Here is a 19124-nt window from a genome sequence, read left to right as displayed (position 1 = left end):
GTTCAGGGTCTATGGCTAGATGTACTAGAGGCAGAGGATCCGCAGGGTAGCCAGGCAACTGGTAGCGCTTAAGGAATTTTTTTTTTTTTTTTTTTTTTTTTTTTTTTTTTTTTTTTTAGGGGAGTGCAACTTACCTGGGGCTTCTACCAGCCCCCTGCAGACGTCCTGGCCCCAGGCCAGGATCAAGCGATACTCCGGTCCCCTGCCGTAGCTATGTTTCTATGCCACTGCACCATCCTGTGCAGTACAAGAAAAATCTCACACTGTGCAGGATAACAATGGGAGAATAATCAAAGATGTACGTGGTTAGGGCTACGCAGTGGTGGGTGACAGATTCAGTCGCCGAAACTGAGCCACTGCAGGGGGCCAGAGGATTGCTTGATCCTGACGTGGGGGCAGAAAGTCTGCAGGGGGCTGGTAGAAGCTCCAGGTATGGTTAACCTTTTTTTCCCCAGTTCAGTTAAGGTTCACTTTAAAAAGAAAATAAATATGGCAACCTCCAGCTCCATCTCTCTCCATGTCAAAAACTGCAGAACTGCAGGGAGCAACCTACTATGGTTAAAAGCTTATTTCAAAATCAGACGCAACACCCGTATAGCAAAGCGTGCTGCAGAAAACTGCTGCCCAGAATCATACCGGCATACGATTCTGATGGAAAGCCTATTGACTGAAAATGCAGCGTAACTGTCCGGCTCGTTTGCTGGGAGACCGTGCTTATTCAGACTTCGTGCAGACAGGCCCTTAAAGCGGACTCAAACCAAACATTTTTTTAATTCAAAACATTTAGTTGCACCACTCTGACACATACAAAAATAAACACTTCAAGCCTATGAGCATTTCAGTGCATGATTTTCACCCTCCTCTTTGCATAACTAGGGTTATACAGGTGGCAGCCATTAGCAATTCCTCCATTGCTGGATACCATCTACTCCACCAGTTTGCCGGATTATTTGCCGGCAATATGAAAGGAAGGGGAGGGGTTCCTCCAATAAATATAAAATATTTTACATTTGTCATCATGCAGCTGAAAAAAGGCTGCTATTTATTATTATAATTTAGAAAATAGATTTTATTTCTGAAATCTTGTATTTTTAGTTTGGGTCCACTTTAAGGGACACCTGAAGTGAGGGTGATATGGAAGCTGTCATAGTTACTTACTTTGAAACAATACTAGTTGCCTGGCATACTGCTGATCTTTCATACATCAGTTGTGTCTGAATTACACACACACCTGAAACAAGCATGCAGCTAACCCAGTCAAAAACATTGGACCTGCATGCTTGTTCAGGGCCAATGGCTAAGAAAAAAAAAAAAAAAAAAAAAAAGGAGGATTAGAGGAAAGGGTCAGCAGGACTGCCAGGCAAAGCGCATTGTTTAAAAGTAAAATTGGTCACCCCCCATATTCCCCTTACTTCAGGTGTACTTTAAGGCCTCTTTCACAATAGGACGTTGCGTTTTGATAAGACGTTAAGGTCGCAACGCAAATTGCAACGCCCCCCAAAAAAAGTTGCAAGGCAACTTAATGCCCAGTTATTGTCGCATACAGTAGAGCATACAGGCAATGAAAAGTATGCTTCCAAGTCATTACTGAGCATGTGCGAACAGTCCAACGCCGCTAATAACATGTATAACGCACTGCATGCAGCACTTTCTAATAACGCTACACACAAACGCAACATGTGCACTGTGAATGTCGCACAGAGTTTGTATTGCTGTGCGTTAGTCTGCATTATAAAATTTTCTAACGTGCGACTTTAACGTCGCACTGGGAAAGAGGCCTGAGGTGTGTTCAGTGGGACATAGTGAACACATTGTAACGTGGAAAGCTGCACTGCAATGTTAAACATACCGTATGTAATGTTCACAGTACCGCAAGCTAATGGAGGGCAGCGTCCCAATACAGTGCATTACCGCATAATGTGCGCGGGAACAGTGACACCGAAGTATAGTTTTCATTGACTCAATGCTTCACCGTTTGCGGCGTACTAATAACATGCGGAGCGACTTTTCAGTTTTTGAGCACAAGTCCCACTGTGAACGTAGCCAACTACGTAGAACAACTAAAGTGAGAGGTATATGGAGGCTGTCATTTCCTTTTAAGCAATACCAGCTGCCTGGTTGTCCTGCTGATCCTCTGCCTCTAGTACATCTAGCCATAGGCCCTGAACAAGCATGCAGCAGATCAGGTGTTTGACATTGTCGGATCAAGATTAGCATGCAGGCTTGTTTTTGGTGCGATTCAGACACTACTGCAGCCAAATAGATCAGCAGGGCTGCCAGGCAACTGGTATTGCTTAACAAAATATGGTAACCAAACGCATAACATGATGTGCAGGCGTAAACTGTAACACATGCATTTACAGTAGCAGTGAGGCATACTTTCATTATACTGTATACCTCAGAGGTAACCCATAATGCATCTTTTCGGCTAAGTGGCCTTGCAACTGTGTGAAAGAGTCCTTCACTGCGTACAGTGGTCCAAGATGGCAGAGCAACTAGACTGATTCTAGATAAAACGCTTGCCAAATCACAGCTTTACCAGCTCATGTAAAGGGCCCGTTTCCACTAGAGCGAATCCGCATGCGTTGTCTGCATGCGGATTCGCATAACTAATACAAGTGGATGAGACTGTTTCCACTTGTCAGTTTTTTGGTGCGTTTTTCTGTGCAGGATTTTTCTGCACGGTAGGGCCTGCAGAATTCGCCTGCGTGTGGAATGCAGGCGATTCGCAGGCAATGTATTTAATAGGGGAAAACGCACATGCATTTTTTGCCGCGATTTCGCGTGCGAAATCGCACTAAAACGAATGTACATTGAGCCAGGCAGTGACATGGTTAAAATCGCTAATAGCCTGCCTATGCGAAATCGCGGCAAAAATCGCATGCGGAATCGCATCCGCATGCGATTTTGTCAGCGGTGGAATCCCAGCGATTCGCACCGCACTAGTGGAAACGGGCCCTTGATGTGCCTTGCCACATTGTTAGTGCAATGTAGGACCTTCTAAGGCTTAGTTCCCAGTGCATCAGAACCATTCTGCGGTCTGGTGCACACCAGAGGAGTTTTTCTGAGCGTTTTGAGTTTTTAAATCTGCTGCTAATGTTATCCTATGTGTCTGTGCACACTGGAGCAATGAGGTTTTGTAAAAACCCCCATAGCATTACATTGGGAAGAGCTTTTGAAACCTCTAAAAGCTCTTCCCAATGTAATGCTATGGGTTTTTTTACAAAACCTTATTGCTCCAGTGTGCACAGACACATAGGATAACATTAGCAGCAGATTTAAAAACTCAAAACGCTCAGAAAAAAAAACTCCTCTGGTGTGCACCAGGCCTGCATGTCAGCTCACTGCCCATACAATTTTATGGGCCTGTTCACATCTCTGTTGTAACTGATCGCGTTATTTTACCCTGCTGCATGCAGGCTCTGAATGACCAGTCTCTATTGCAGTTCACACTCATTTTAATGCGTGCGTTACAATGCACCACTGTGAGAATTCAGCCTGAGGCTAGGTTCACAGTGGTCAGCTGTATAAAAGAGTGAACTGCAATGGAGACGGGACATAGACTGTAATATAAAGCCTGCATGCAGCGAGTTACAAAGCGGTACTGTGAACAGGCCCATAGGATCAGCGAGTTGCCATGCAAAATTATTCTGCAACCCAACTGACCACTGTGAACAGGGCCTAAAGGGGAATGTTAGCTTGTCCCCTCAAGGTACCCACATATGGTACAATTTTTTCATGGGATAATCGTTCAATTTTCTTGACCGAGAGAAATAAATAGGCTTTGACTTTTATTCAATTTGATCATTTTGGTCGAATAAACGGGAAAAATCTAACATTTGTACTGTACCATGTATGGGTACCATCATAGTGGTCATGACTAGGGATGGCACGGCTTAGGATGTATAAATGTACTTTCAAGACAACCAACATTATAAACAAAAAACGTACTAGGTGTACAACATAAACACACATTGCCTATCCAACAGTATTGTCACAAAGCAAAGGTTACAGCGCTACAAAGGAGCTCATTATACAAAGGATGGATTCCCAGAGGCAGTCGCCTCAAAAGTATACATTTGCAAAGGTCTCTTGTAAGGTAACCATACTCAATACACCCAAATGGTTCTCGTTTTTTTACAATGAGATAAAAAAAAAAAAAAAAAAAAAAAAAATATATAATAATAATAATAATAATTATTAACACTACATACCAAAAAGAGCTTTTTCACAAATGACAACTCCAAAATTACTCATTTAAGAATTCTCTTTGTACAGTTTCAAGTTTGATAAAAAAAAAAAGCCTTATGATTATTATTAATGTATATAGCGCCAGCATCTTCCGCAGCCCTTTACAATAGTATATGTTGTAATGAATTGTACGTGTAGTACGGATAATTAATAGAACTTTAGCAGGAAAAAAAAAAAAAAAAAAAAGTTTAGATTTTTTTTTTTTTTTTTTTTTTTTTTTTATATAACATTGCATCATTCTCTAAAATTTGCAGTTTACAAATTACACTCTTAAATGATGAAACAGAGCAGAGCTAATGACTCTGAACTTCCTGGCAGTAAAACCTTAAACAAGAAACAGTGAGAGACAGGGTGAGACAAGTGCTTCAGAAAACAGAACTGTAGACAACCCAAGTTGGGGGTCGGAGAGCTCAGAGAAACTATTTTGCACAGATAACAACGGAAGGTCAATGCTAGGTACACACACCATACAATTTTGCGTTAGATAGATAGATGGTTCGGCAGATAATTTCCGTCATGTCTGCTAATATTGTCTATCTCTTATCTAAAGTTTAGATAGTTTAAGCAGCAAATCTAGCTGCAAACAGCTTCAAAAAAGCTGAGTAAAAGTTTCTCTGATCCACTTTAAAATTAATGGACAACTGTAGCAAGAGGGATATGGATGCTGCCATATTTATTTCCTTTTATACAATACCAGTTGCCTGGCAGTCCTGCTGGTCTATTAGGATGCAGTAGTGTTTGAATAATGCCAGAAACAAGCATGAAGCTAATCTTTCTGATCTGACAATGTTAAACACATGATCTGCTGCATGCTTGTTCAGGGTTTATGGCTAAAAGTATTACAGGTAAAGGATTAGCAGGGCTGCCAAGCAACTGGTATTGCTTAAAAGGAAATAAATATGGCAGCCTCTATATCCCTCTGGCTTCAGTTGCCCTTTAAGCAATACCAGTTGCCTGGCTGTCCTGCAGATCCTCTGCCTCTAATGCTTTTAGCCATAGACTCAGAACAAGCATGCAGCAGATCAGGTGTTTGACATTGTCAGATCTGACAAGATTAGCTGCATGCTTGTTTCTGGTATTATTCAGACCCTACTTCAGCCAAATTGATCAGCAGTGCTGTCAAGCAACTAGTATTGTTTAAAAGGAAACAAACAAAGCAGCCTCCATATTCTTCTCACTTTCATTGTACTTTAAAATTCTGTGCACACACACACACAAAAAAAAAAAAAAAGTTTTAATAACCTGAAGTTGCCAAAATGGGAAATATTACTTCTGCAGCACTTACATAGGTTTCTGCGAAATTTTATAAATTGCACTCTTAGTAGAGCTGTGCAGTAACCAGGATTGCGTGCATTTTACATAGACTGCAATATAGCAGGATTTCAGCCATACTCATTTGTCTGAAAGCAGAAAAAGTACACTAGCCCCCCTTAACACAGAAGCAATACGAGCCAATAAAAGGTCATAAAGAGAGCAAGCAGTACAGACCTTGCTGCTCACCGGTGCTCCTCTCCTCAGATGCCTCCATGTTACCTCACCGGGCAGACGACCAGAACAAACACTGACTGTCTGCTGACCTGCTCAGCTGGTCCTGCCACTGAGGATTTACTAACCCCTCCCTCTCCTCAGGAAGCAGAAACAGGGAAATTATACATAAACAATATACGGTAGGCAGCCCAAGGTTAATCAGTAATCTTTATTTGTGTCATAAAGCCGAATAACCTTGGAATCTTAACCAGACGGAATTGCAAAACAAAAACAAGAAGGTGCCGGAATACAAGTGACAGTTTTACAACCTTATACAAAAGAGGACCTTTCCCTTTCGCAATTCTAATAAAATATAGTCCATCACACAAATTCCATCTTCTAACCATAGGTTTCAAAAAGCAACACCTTTCAATAAAATACCATGCGTAATTAATCCTTATGGGGTCGTTCATATCGCGTTTTGGCTCCTTTCTGTTCACAAAAAGCGCTGCACGTACAATTTTCGGGGCGATTTTGCTACAATGGAAGGAATAGGAAAACAGCAACAATTTTTGTTTTTTTTTAATCTGGCAATTGCGTTCACGTTTTAAGAATAAACACATTGTATTTATTCTTTTCCAGGTCAAAGAGTTCACTTACTGACTGACATCTGGAAGTGGGGAAGAAAAAAAAAAAAAGAAAAAAAAAAAAAAAAAAAAAAAAAAGAAAACCGAATCGCTCTGCAAAAGCGCTTTGCACAAAAGCGGTAGGCGCAGTGGAGCACTGGGAAGGGGGGGAATCGACTTCCACTGCAGCTCGCAACATGGGGGGGGGGGGCTTGCAGGGGAAGAGGTGTATAGCTAGAGGTGGGAGCAGTCGCAGGGAAAAAATAAGCATGGTGAAGGCAGCAAGGACAAGGCACTTGGGGCCAGACGCGGCGGTGGGGGAATTATGGATTTATAAAGCGCCAACATATTCCGTGGAGCTGTACAAAGTAAGAAACAAACATGGTGTACACCATTGTCTGTATTATGTACCCCAATATACAAGATACATAATTAGTGACAAAATACAGAATTGGTAATGATAGTGATAAAAGTACCATGATTAATAAGATGCATAATGATTTCCAATAGGGCTGCACGATTTTAGGGGAAAATCGAAATTGCGATTTTTCTCTCAGAAATCGCAATTTCGATTTTCCCCCCGATTTTTTTCAAATCCTGCTTTTTGCACTTGAGGGGGGGGGGGGGGGGGGGGGGTTGTTCACGGTCCGCAATGCCCGGTCCGCTGTCTGTAACTTGCTTCTGGCCCCGCTGGTGCGCTGATTGGCCAGAAGCAGTGAATATGCATAAGTGTTAATGAGCGGGCCGGGGGGGGGGGGGGGGCGGATCCACTCGAGCGAGCGGCGGGCACATGCAGCATTACTAATCACTGGCTAGCGGTGGAATGACGGCAGCGGTAGGCGGAGCTGTATGCTCTGTACAGCTCCGCCTACCGCTGCCATCATTCCATCGCTAGCCAGTGATTAGTAATGCTGTATGTGCCCGGTGCTCCAACACTTTATCCTACACGTCGAACTAACCTACATCCCATAGACTTTTACTATCCCTTCCCCTCCCCCAACCCTAACCCTAATCCTCCTGGTATACGTTTGACAGTGGATGTAGGCAAATTCGACGTGTAGGTTATCACGTCGGAACACCGGCCGCTCTCTCGAGTGGATCCGCCCCCCGCTCATTAACACTTATGCATATTCACTGCTTCTGGCCAATCCGCGCACAGCGGGGCCAGAAGCCGTGATCCTCAACACTAGCGGCTTAACTAACAACATTAAGCTCGACTGAGATTTTCAGCTTGTGCTGCAAGGAGGGCACGTCTGAGTCAAGTGCTAGTACCAGTCTGGTACTATCTGCGCTTGACTCAGACGTGCCCTCCTTGCAGCACAAGCTGAAAATCTCAGTCGAGCTTAATGTTAGTTAAGCCGCTAGTGTTGAGGATCACTGCTTCTGGCCCCGCTGTGCGCGGATTGGCCAGAAGCAGTGAATATGCATAAGTGTTAATGAGCGGGGGGCGGATCCACTCGAGAGAGCGGCCGGGCACATACAGCATTACTAATCACTGGCTAGCGATGGAATGACGGCAGCGGTAGGCGGAGCTGTACAGAGCATACAGCTCCGCCTACCGCTGCCGTCATTCCATCGCTAGCCAGTGATTAGTAATGCTGCATGTGCCCGCCACTCGCTCGAGTGGATCCGCCCCCCCCCCGCCCGCTCATTAACACTTATGCATATTCACTGCTTCTGGCCAATCAGCGCACAGCGGGGCCAGAAGCAAGTTAGACAGCGGACCGAAAAACCGAAGGCACTGACGATCAGCAGATAGTCTTGCCTCGAACCGCGGTTTCGGTTTTGAACCGAAAAACCGTGCAGCCCTAATTTCCAAGACACAAAATGGGGAGAGAGCCCTGCCCTTGCGAGCTTACAAGCTAAAGGGAATGAGGGGAAACAATAGGAGGGGTAGTATACGATAAAATAGAGGCAGTGTTTTAGGATACTTAGTAGGAGTGCAATTTTGTCTTAGGACAAAGGGAAGTGGCCTAAGGTAGCGCATATGCTTGTCGGAACAAATTAGTCTTTAGAGAGCGTTTAAAAAAAGATAACAAAGGTTGGCGAGTGACGGATGTGTTGTGGGAGGGCATTCCAGAGGATGGGTGAAGCGCATGCAAAATCTTGGAAGCGTGAATGTGAGGAGGTGATTTAGGAGGACAACAGAAGATCATGTGCAGATCTGAGTTTGCGATTGGGTTTGTATCTGGAAATTAGTGAGGATATGTACCGGGGAGAGAGATTGTAGAGAGCTTTCTAGGTTAGGGTTAGGAGTTTGAACTGGATCCTCTGGTTAATTGGCAGCCAGTGAAGAGCTTCAGCAGTTTACCACGCTGATCTGCAGTAGAGGTATGTCAGCGGGCAGTGCGACTTTTTGGAGGAGGCGGGAGGGGTCGGCAGGAGGTACAGTGGAAGCAGGGGAAGGGGAGGCAGATGGACGGGACGTCCTCAGCCACTAGGGCTTATTTTAAGGGTAGGTCTTATATTTCGAGCATGCTCGAAATACATACTAGGTCTTACTTTAAGGCTTCTTGCACACAGGGACATTACAGGCGCACGTTAGTGCAGCCTGTAACGCTCCCCCAACGCAACATAAGTGGGCGGTTCACACTGCCCACGTTGCGTTACATTGTAACACAGCAAAGTGCTGCATGCTGTGCGTTCTACGTGGCTAAGCCGCGTTAGACTGTTTGCACATGCTCAGTCATGTTGGGGGAGGAGGGGAGAGCGGCCGGGCACATGACTAATTAATATTCACTGCACTCAGTGTATTTACTTCCTGGAGCGGCCGCTCTGTGCCGGGCGGGACCACATGATGCCGCATGCGTCCAAGAGTACGCATCACGGACGCGAGAGTGAGCTGCACAACGCGGCTCACTCTGACGTCCACACCAGAGAGCACCAGGCGTTGCGTTAGGGGCACGTTATGTGCCCTATAATGTCCCCTAAACGCAACGTCCTGGTGTGTAACTAGCCTAAGAGGATGTCCTACTTTCGGGGAAACCCGGTACTCACTTATTTCTCAATGGATAGGGCTTAACAAAACATTTGTGTGAAATCCAATAAGTGTACTTCTTGTCCTATGCGTACTTAAAACTGCTCAACCCCCCCCAAATGCAAAGACACCAAAATCGGTAAGAATAGTTTGGCACCTGCATACAATATTTATGGCAGAACATCCACTCAGTAACTTACAATGTATTTTTAAACACTTACCTGGCACGTAATTAATACCGCAATCGATAACAATGGCACCAGGCTTAATCCATTCACCCTTCACCATTTCTGCTTTACCAGCGCCCACAACTAGAATGTCAGCTCTGATTACCTACAAGAGGTAGAAAATCATTCAGTGCTAATTCACAGTGCTCAATTGCATTGCAGGATAATTCTGCATGGCAACTCACTGCCCATGTGCAGGTTCCCACTTCTGTGTTGTAAGTGATCGCTGCTTATACAATTCTATGAGCCTGTTCACAGTGTGTTGTAACTGACTGCATTATTACGACTTGCTGCATGCAGGCTGTGTATTAAAGAGACACTAAAGGAAAAAAAAAATATGATATGATTTGTATGTGTAGTACAGCTAAGAAATAAAACATTAGGAGCAGAGACATAAGTCTAACAGTTTCCAGGACAGGAAGATTTAAGAAACTCCAGTTATCTATGCAAAAGAGCCATTGAGCTCCACGACTTTCAAAGTCGCAGAGAGCTCTGTCTTCTGAAACTTTTCAAGTGTCTGCCAATGTATTTTTTTTTCTTGCAGAGGACAGTTCAAAAAGTTCACTAGCCTGCTCTGTAAAATCATTTAGAGTGCTGAGTAGTGTGTAAATTGCAAATTTTAGAAAGTGATGAAATGTTCTATTTAAAAAAAAAAAAACAAAAAAAAAACTATATAACTGAAAATGAGAATATTTTCTTTGCTACTAGTGTTCTTGCAATTATCCGTACTACAAATCCAATTCTTAATTTTTTTTTCCAACTTCAGGTGTGTCTCTTTATAAGGCCATGTCCATTCTCCATTGCAGTTCACACTCATAACACTGGAGTAACCTGCTCACACAACTGCCAATGAAGAAACAGCTAGTAGCATCTTAACTATGATCTATAATCAGATTGAGGTGTCAATGTACATTTCTCTAGCAGATCACATGCTGCACTTGGCATTTGGCAGACACTTACCTCCTCACTTAAAGGGTCAGTCTTGGAGTGGCAGGTGGTGACTGTGGCATGGTTCCAAAGCAGCAGGTCATGCATTGGTGCACCTACAATCTTACTGCGCCCAATAACTACAGCTCGTTTCCCTGCAATCTGGACACCTATATATAAAAAAAGATGTTGAAAAACTAAACCCTTGCCTTTAATTCACAAAATGCAGACAAGTAAGCATGGGGGAAAAAAAAAAAAAAAAAACAAAAAAAAAAAAAAACACCTCATCAAAAACGCAAACAAAAACACATATACATTGCGTTTCCATTTACTTTCATTATGTGCATTTTTGATGTGTTCATGCTTAATATGCAACAAAACTAGCGGTTTTAAAAACGCCAAAGTACAAACGCATACCCATGCGTTTTTTTTTATGCGGACCATTGGTGCATAAAACGCAGCGTTTTACACAACTCTAGCGTTTCTGCTATGTGTGCACCTCGCCTGAGGGGTTTTTCCCTTTGTGGACCAGAGCAATTCCTTTCAGTGATTCGCCCATAACTTAATTACTACCCATCACAACAAAATGATCTATACCTTGTTTTTTCGCCACCAATTAGGCTTTCTTTGGGTGGTAAATTATGCTAAGAATTATTTTATTCTAAATGCATTTTAATGGGAATAAGGAAAAAATTCATTTCTCAGTTTTCGGCCATTATAGTTTTAAAATAAAAAAAAAAAAAAAAAATGAATAAAAGCAACATTTGCCCATTTGTTCCAGTTATTGCAACGATTAAAATATTTCCTTAGCAGGCCTGTTTTAGCAGTGTGAAACCGGCCTCAGGCCCCATTCACACTAGAGCGTTTTGCCGCGATTTCGGCAAAACGCTCAAACGCTAGCGCTTTTTAAAAGCACTAGCGTAATGGAAACCTATGGGCCCGTTCTTACTTGGGCGATTTGCGCTAATCCAAAAATGGGCAACAACGTGAAACGCAAACGTGTCGCCTGCACCATTTTCAGGCGATTTCCCGGCGATCGCGTTTCAGTACTATAGAAGCGCTAAATGCGATCGTGGCAAAATTGCCACACTGTTCAGCAATTTTTCCGTTTGAAATCGCGGGGAAAAAAAAAAAAAATTATAACACTCCTGCAAAACGCCGGAAAAAAAAGCATCTCTGCCGTTTTGCGTTTAAGTGTGAATGGGGCCTTAATTCTAGGCATACAATAGATCCAATCCCCCTCCAGAGATCCCTCCTGTGTCGTTTGTACCTGTAGTGCAACTCCGTGCACCCCAAACAAAGCAAAGAGGGATTCTCTCAGTGTATAAAATTCAAAGGCAACTTTATTTGTAAAAGATCATCAACCAGGCATAAGAAAGTGTCACTCACAAATTCGGAGGGTCCTATGCCACTTAGGACCCTCTCCGGATTGTTCGCTTCCCACCCTTGTGGTACTACAGAGAATACTTGTGATCACTGGTATACTTCATAGCCCGCTCTTGTCCCAGTGACACTTGCTTATGCCTGGTTGATTTTCTTTTACAAATAAAGTTGCCTTTGAATTTTATCCAGAGAGAATCCCTCTTCGCTTTCTTTGGGGTGCACTGAGTTGCACTACAGGCACAAACGACACAGGAGGGATCACTGGAGGTGGATTGGATCTATTGTATGCCTAAAATTATGGAACACCTGGCGCTGTGGATTTCTATGACTGTTTCTGTGGATGAAGGAGGATATATTCCAGGCACGGCTGCAGAGGTTGTACTTTGAAAGAGAGAAAAAAGGCTATCATTTTGGGGCGCCTCAATTTAAAAATTCATCCGGCCTTAGTGTTTGCCTTGCTCCCGCTCACTGTCACTGATAATATCAGTATCGCATTTCAGTCTTTCGGTGGTCCTGGCTGCAATAACTTAGGGTTACATTGCATAAGTATTGAACTAGGTCAGCAATAGTCTGATGAAAGGTTCTCAATTTCAGGATAGTTGTGCAGGATAGCTTCTTACATCAAGACATTACATCACTTTACACACTCCAAGCTTCAGAAACACGTCACCTGTTTGCCGGATGAGGTCTAAACAGCCTTTCGGTGTACAAGGAATAAAGCAGTCTCCAAGATCTCCTCTCGCCAGTTTACCCGCATTGATACTCGTCAACCTGAACAGGATAAAATTAAACATTAAAACAAATCTAAGTTAATGAAAAAGGCCTCAAAGATGATTCAGGGCACAGTATACCAATCTTCTTTAATAATAATAAAAAAAAAAAAAAAAAAAAAAAAAAAAGAAGTACTTGAGGACAAAAATGACCTGTCTTGACGTCTAATGATTGCTCCGACCCCCTCCTCGGCAGTGGCCATGTTTCCGAAAACTGTCGAAGCTCTTTGGAAGCCTCCACCGAGATGGACTTTGCAATCCACAGCCCGGCAGCCACCAATAAGGCTGCAGCTGCCAGGCTGGGGGTAATCCGTGCAGGTGTGTATGGCCAGAGCCTCCTCCAGGGGTGGGAAATAAAATAAAAACAATACTTTGCCCTGAAGGGGTGGGAATAGAGCGATCACCTGCCTGGAAGGAAAGACATCAGGACAGGTGAGTATTTATCCCTGCAACACCCCCCCCCCCCCCCCCCCCCCCCCCCTCGCAGACAAAGCCTGTCATTTTGGCCTCGAGTACTCTCTAAAGGGAACCTAAACAAAAACAAGTTTCACTTACCCGGGGGCCCCCTGCAGCCACCCGGTGCCCACGCTGGTACTCAACCAGTGGCTGAGTTTCGTTCCTGATGACACAACCAATCGATGGCTACTGTGTGGTTTTGATCATACTGGGAGCATCCTGTGCAGTCTGAGATTCTCATACTACGCATGTGCAGGACACTCCTGGCGGCAGGAGCGTGATAGAGGACATACGGCCAGGACTGCGCAGCCGGCATCGAGTCGTCAGGAAGGAACCTCAGCCGCTGCAGAGGACCGTATGGTAACAGCATAGGCACAGGGCAGCTGCAGGGGGCTGGTAGAAGCCCCATGTAAATTTTTTTTTTTTTTTTTTTTGGGGTGTACTTTAGGTTTCCTTTAATATCAAATACACACAGGTCTGGCTCTGCCACATATGAGGTTGGATCAGCAAGCCTTATACATCATTTTACACGCTCCCTACGTCCTACCCCAAATGCTATTATTGAACAATTGAGTGAGGTATGTGACTCTGAAACCGAGACATCAGAATACTGTGCAGGGACGACATACCAAGTAATCAAGTGGAAGTTTTTGTTTTTTATTTTATTATTTAAATAATTTGTTTTGTTAAAAGGCATCATGAAGTTGGAACACCAAAGTTAACAATGATGTTTAAAGTTAATATATTTTTTTCTAATCTTACGCTTTCCAAGTTATGTGCATTTTTACCAAAGGTCAGTGATATTGATACCATCATAAGTAAGCTTTTAGTCCTCAATTCCAGACAAAAGTTAGTTTTGATGGTGAGGTGTTCAGAGCTCAGATGTTTACTGCCATCCATTGGCAAGATCTCCCCACACTTCCTGTTTTTTTATTGCCATGTCAGTCTACCTTGAAGATGCCACCTCACTCATTTTTAGTTGCTACAGAAAAAAAATCTGGAGAGACTTCTATAAACTCCAGACTGCAATAAGGGCTTGATAGGGGTTTAAGCCCTTCCCCACGCTAACCAAAAGAATCATGAAGTTCCAATCAAATCCTCTTACGTACAGCACTGACCAAAACTGTTAAACTAGTCAGGACAAAAAAATTGTCAATATGATGCAAATGTTTGTAAATTTGATAGGCCCAGCTCCTAGCTGCATTTCCTGCTTAGAGCAAAGTCCCCATTATCCAGCACCCATGGGGATTGGCTGATGCAGGATATGAATGCTTTCTGGTTGCTTGAGACTGAATGTTAAAAATAGGCCTAATTAATACAGTACAATCCCAGACTCTTTATATTATGACTCTATATTAAATATTAAAATACAGTAATTAACCGTATATTTGCCTTGTGTGGGCCATGGAGTCCAGTCTAACTACTTTAGTACCACGGTAATTGAAATCTACGCCCTGCTTTGGTGAGCTCCTGTCTGGCAGAGCGTAGATTTCAATCACTTGGACAGCGCTTGAAATCTACGCTCTGCCAGCCAGGAGCTCACCAAAGCAGGGCGTAGATTTCAATTACCGCGGTACTAAAGTAGTGAGTAGACATGAGCGAGAAGAAAAAGGTAAAGTCGGCACTGCAGGTGCTTTATTTCCATCATACGGTAAAAAGACAGTACACATTGGGAGTGTCATACAAAATCACATACCCTGCATTCAGAAGTGCAGTGGGTGCTGGGCATAAGATGCCTGACGGCCGTTTCGCGCTACATATGCCCCTCCTCAATCACTGTCCGCAGCGAGCAATCGCCATTTCTGTTGCTCCCCGCCAATTGCGTCGCTCAAACCCGACACTTCTCGCTGAAGCTCAAAGGCTCTGCCTGTCTATGACGGCAGAGCCATGTGAGCCGGGCAGGAGCAGATTTCATTGGCCTACATTGATAGACACGGTCAGAAGCCAATGAAAGCAGCTCCTGACCGGCTGACATGACATGTCAGAGACGGCAGAGTATATGTCCTGAGGATCCCAGCGTGCGGTGATGACGGCGGTTGCAGCGGGTATGCGCGGCGATTCGTCGGGATTCCGTTCTTCTACCAGCGGTCTCTGGTCCTTAAGGGGGCAGAGACCGCTGGTACTTAAGTGGTTAAGCACAGCAAAGCCTTCAAAAAGTCTAAAAAAACGTTGGCCTTCCCCACTGGGTAACGAGATCCAGAACTCAACCAACTAGAACAAATCTTCGGCTAGCTGGGACTCTGCTGTATTTTGATTGGGCCAGTTCCAGAACTACTAACATCTCACACTGGCAACTTGAGTACCATAAAATAACTTCACACACACTTTACAGCAATTAAAGGACATCTGAAGTGAGAAGGATATGGAGGCTGCCAGTTATTTCATTTTAAGCAATACCAGTTGCCTGGTTGTCCTGCTGACCCTCTGCCTTTAATGCTTGCTAGCGATAGACCCTGAACAAGTATGCAGCAGATCAGTGTTTGACATTGTCAGATGTGACAATATTAGCCACATCCTGCTCACTTCTGGCGTTATTTGGACACTACTATAGTCAAATAGATCAGCAGGATAGCCAGGCAACTGGCATTGCTTAAAAAGGAAATCAAATATGGCAGTCTCCATATGCTTCTCACTTCAGTTGTCCTTTGAAGAGACAAAGTAAGAAAATGGATACTTGGGGTTTCTTCTAGCCCAGGCATGGGCAAACTTGGCCCTCCAGCTGTTAAGAAACTACAGTCCCACAATGCATTGCAGGAGTCTGACAGCCACAGTCATGACTCAAAGGCAAATGCATTGTGGAACTTGTAGTTTCTTAACAGCTGGAGGGCCGAGTTTGCCCATGCCTGTTCTAGCCCCATGTACAGCATAGCCTCCCTCACCTCCCGGCTACTCCGTTCCATCTGCAATCTCATCCAGTATTAGGGCTCCAGTCAGGGTGTACATTTGCAGATGGGACTGCACATGCACCACAACTAGAGTCCAAATACCAGGAGAGATTGCATGCAAACCAGAGTGGCCAGGGAGACCAGCGAGGGAGGCAATGGTGTACATGGGGCTAGAGGAAGCCCCAAGCACCAATTATCTTACTTACAGAGTCTCAGGTTCTCTTTAAACCTCCCTAGCGGTAATCCCGCTAGCTGCCGGGAGCTCTATGCAGAGTATAGTGCTCATCGGGAGCCTTTACTTACCTCCCGCGGGATCCAAATATCGGTAGCCGTTCTATCCTCATAGGCTCTGAATCACTCTGGTGAGATTGCCAGTGATCTCACTATAGGGTTACAGCGCCACCTGGAGGACAGAGGGAGAATTGCAGTGCTGGAGCCCAGGGAGGCGAGTGAGTGCTGGGGCTGCTGCTGGCATTTTGGCGGCATGGTTTTTTTTCTGATCTGGAAATAATCATACCTCCAGGGAGGTTAAAGTCTAAACCAAGATGGAGGATGACAGTCATTTCCTTTTAAGGGCTCGTTCCCACTATCGCGAATCTGCATGCGTCCAACGCATGCAGATCCGCACATGTAATGCAAGTGGATGTGCCTGTTTCCACTGTAGCGTTGTTGAGGTGCGTTTTTTCAGCGTGAAAAAAACGCACAAAAGAGCCAACGATTTCGCCTGCGTCGGGAATCCGTGCGAATCGCCGCTAATGTATTTAATAGTAAAAACGCATGCGTTTGTTACATGCGTTTTTACCCGCGATTTCGCACCTTTTTCAATTTTATTTAGCCCTGGCAGTGTCATGGTTAATTTCGCATGGCACCCTGCCATGCGAAATCGCATGCGAAATCGCGGGTAAAAACGCATGCGGAAACGCATCCGCATGCGTTTTACAAGCGTCGGAATGCGGCCGAAATCGCGTCGCAACAGTGGGAACGAGCCCTAAACAATGCAAATGGCCTGACTTTCCTGCTGACCCTCTCCCTCTTAACCATAGACACCAAACAAGCATGGAAATCAGAGGTGTCTAGATTAGCATGCTTGTTCCAGGTGTATGATTCATAAACTATTGTAGCCAAATAGATCAGCAGGGCTACTCACCTAAGGAGAGGGAAGGCTCTGGGTCCTATAGAGCCTTCCCATGCCTCCTACGATCCCCACGTTCCAGCACTTGATTATCTCCGGCCGATGGGTCAGAGACTGCTCAATTCTGCCGCTGCAGGAGGCCTCGGCAATCTTTAGGAGCCCGAGTGCTCCCGAAGACACCCTGCTCTGTATTGCGCTTGCACAAGCATGCATTCTCAAGCATGGAACGCAGGGACCGTGGGAGGAACCGGAATGCTCTATAGGACCCAGAGCCTTCCCTATACATACATACATACATACAATTGCATCATTCTCTAATATTTCCAGTTTTCCACACTACACAGCATTGTAAATAAACTTTGATCTGCCCAAAAACCATAAACAAAGAGGACACAGAGTTGAGATAAGTGCTTCAAAAGACAGTGCTGTCCACAACTTTATAAAGTAGCAAAGCTCACAGAAGCTCTTTTGCATAGATAACAACTGAAGTTTCTTAACTTTTCCTGTACTAGAAACAATACAAGACTCATATCTGTGTTTATGTTCTATTTCAGTGCTGTACTACACATACAAATCATTATATCATAAGTTTCACTTCAGATTCCCTTTAACTTTAGGTCATTTTCTAATGGTTTTAAATCCATGTTGATTTGGGTTTAGCCAGCACAATAGTGGATGAGAGAAGGCGGAGCTCACCCATCAACATCTTTGGCAGTAGACACGGCATTGGTGACCTTTTCTGTGTCCATTTTGTGGTCAGAATCCAGGGGCAACTGAACTATGAGCCCATGAAATGTGGGGTCTTCATTAATTGACTTTATCCTGCTCAGGACCTGAAATGGCAAAACAGACAATATTGGGGGGGGGAGAGAGGGAACAAGTACATAAAAACAGCTACACTCTCAGGCCTCATTCACACCTAAAAACAAAAAAGCAAACGTTGTGTTTTTGTGAGTGTCCCCCCCCCCAGCGCGCCCCATTTTTTTAAACAGCGCTTTTCTAAGCGCATTGCCAGTGCGGTTTTGAGATTTACTCCCTGACGCAAGTCAGGAAGTGAACTCTTTGACCCGGAAAAGAATACAATGTATTTATTTAAAAAAAAAAAAAAAAAAAAAAAAAAAAAAAAAAAAAAAGCCTGTGCTTGATAAAAAAGGCCGAAAACGCCTTTAGTGTTAAACGAGCCCTCAATGCTGAGATTTTCTGGCAGATCAATTATTTCCAACATGTCCGTTCATTTTCTGTTCACCTTCATCAGAAATCGAATCGGACATGTTGGAAATAACAGTAAATCAGAAAATCTCAGTGTGTACCTAGCATAAGATTTCAATGAATCCTCCCAAAGAAGGGTTCATTAAATATAAGGACTATAAAAACTGCAGAATTATAAAGATTAGAGGTTGAATTCGATTGGTCCATTCTCAAAGCTGTATACATTTGCATAATAGTGTATCAACTCAGAATGATTGGATTCCCATTGACCTTCCCTATAGGCTACAGAAAAAGCTTCTATAGTAGTTATGGCTGTAGGGTGTGCAGTGGAAGTGTGAGAAAGGGACTAAGGCCCCCTGGCAAATCAGATTTGTGATTCCGATTTTCCCTGGATGCCATCAATGAAGGGGAGGTGGGGGGGGGGGGGGGGGGGAGGCATCCATTGCATCTGGCCCAGTAGATTTACATCAACATTTGCAACAACTTGAGAAATGAGCATCTCATTTCTCATGGCCATAAGGGAAAGATGCAAGATATGTTCTTCAGGCAGAGATGACAACAATTGGAAGGTGATCGAACGTGTGGAACAAAAACGAGACCAGATTTGATTACTCATCTGGAGGTTATTATCCACGTTCAGCATATTTCAGGCACAAAAGTTAAGATTTTAAAAAGTAGTTTAAAGTTTATTGCCAACTCTAGGACTTTTGCCAGACTGTAAAATGGTATCGCTGCTTAAAAAGTTCTGTCAATCCTGAATATCCTTATATGTTAAAAAATTTCAATAAAAATTTTTTGAATCAAAAAAATTTTT

At 43.9% G+C, this 19124-nt stretch overlaps 1 protein-coding gene across 3 annotated transcripts in view; it reads right to left on the bottom strand.

Annotated features, from left to right (window-relative positions):
• MTHFD1 (methylenetetrahydrofolate dehydrogenase, cyclohydrolase and formyltetrahydrofolate synthetase 1) overlaps nt 1–19124 on the bottom strand; it is a 155281-nt gene that overhangs the window by 125177 nt on the left and 10980 nt on the right. The window contains exons 4-7 of one of the 3 annotated variants that reach the window (XM_068254245.1): nt 17798–17995; nt 12529–12629; nt 10509–10645; nt 9543–9654 (exon numbers count right to left, since the gene is read on the bottom strand). In XM_068254245.1, the coding sequence (XP_068110346.1) occupies nt 9543–9654; nt 10509–10645; nt 12529–12629; nt 17798–17995 (548 nt within the window). Of the gene's footprint in view, nt 1–5739; nt 5833–9542; nt 9655–10508; nt 10646–12528; nt 12630–17797; nt 17996–19124 lie in introns of those variants that run through there. The other 2 variants (XM_068254243.1, XM_068254244.1) reach the window with 2 other exon arrangements.

The sequence above is a fragment of the Hyperolius riggenbachi genome, chromosome 9, assembly GCF_040937935.1.
Source record: "Hyperolius riggenbachi isolate aHypRig1 chromosome 9, aHypRig1.pri, whole genome shotgun sequence".
NCBI classification, from domain to species: Eukaryota; Metazoa; Chordata; class Amphibia; order Anura; family Hyperoliidae; genus Hyperolius; species Hyperolius riggenbachi.
This window is presented reverse-complemented; position numbering and strand designations above follow the sequence as displayed.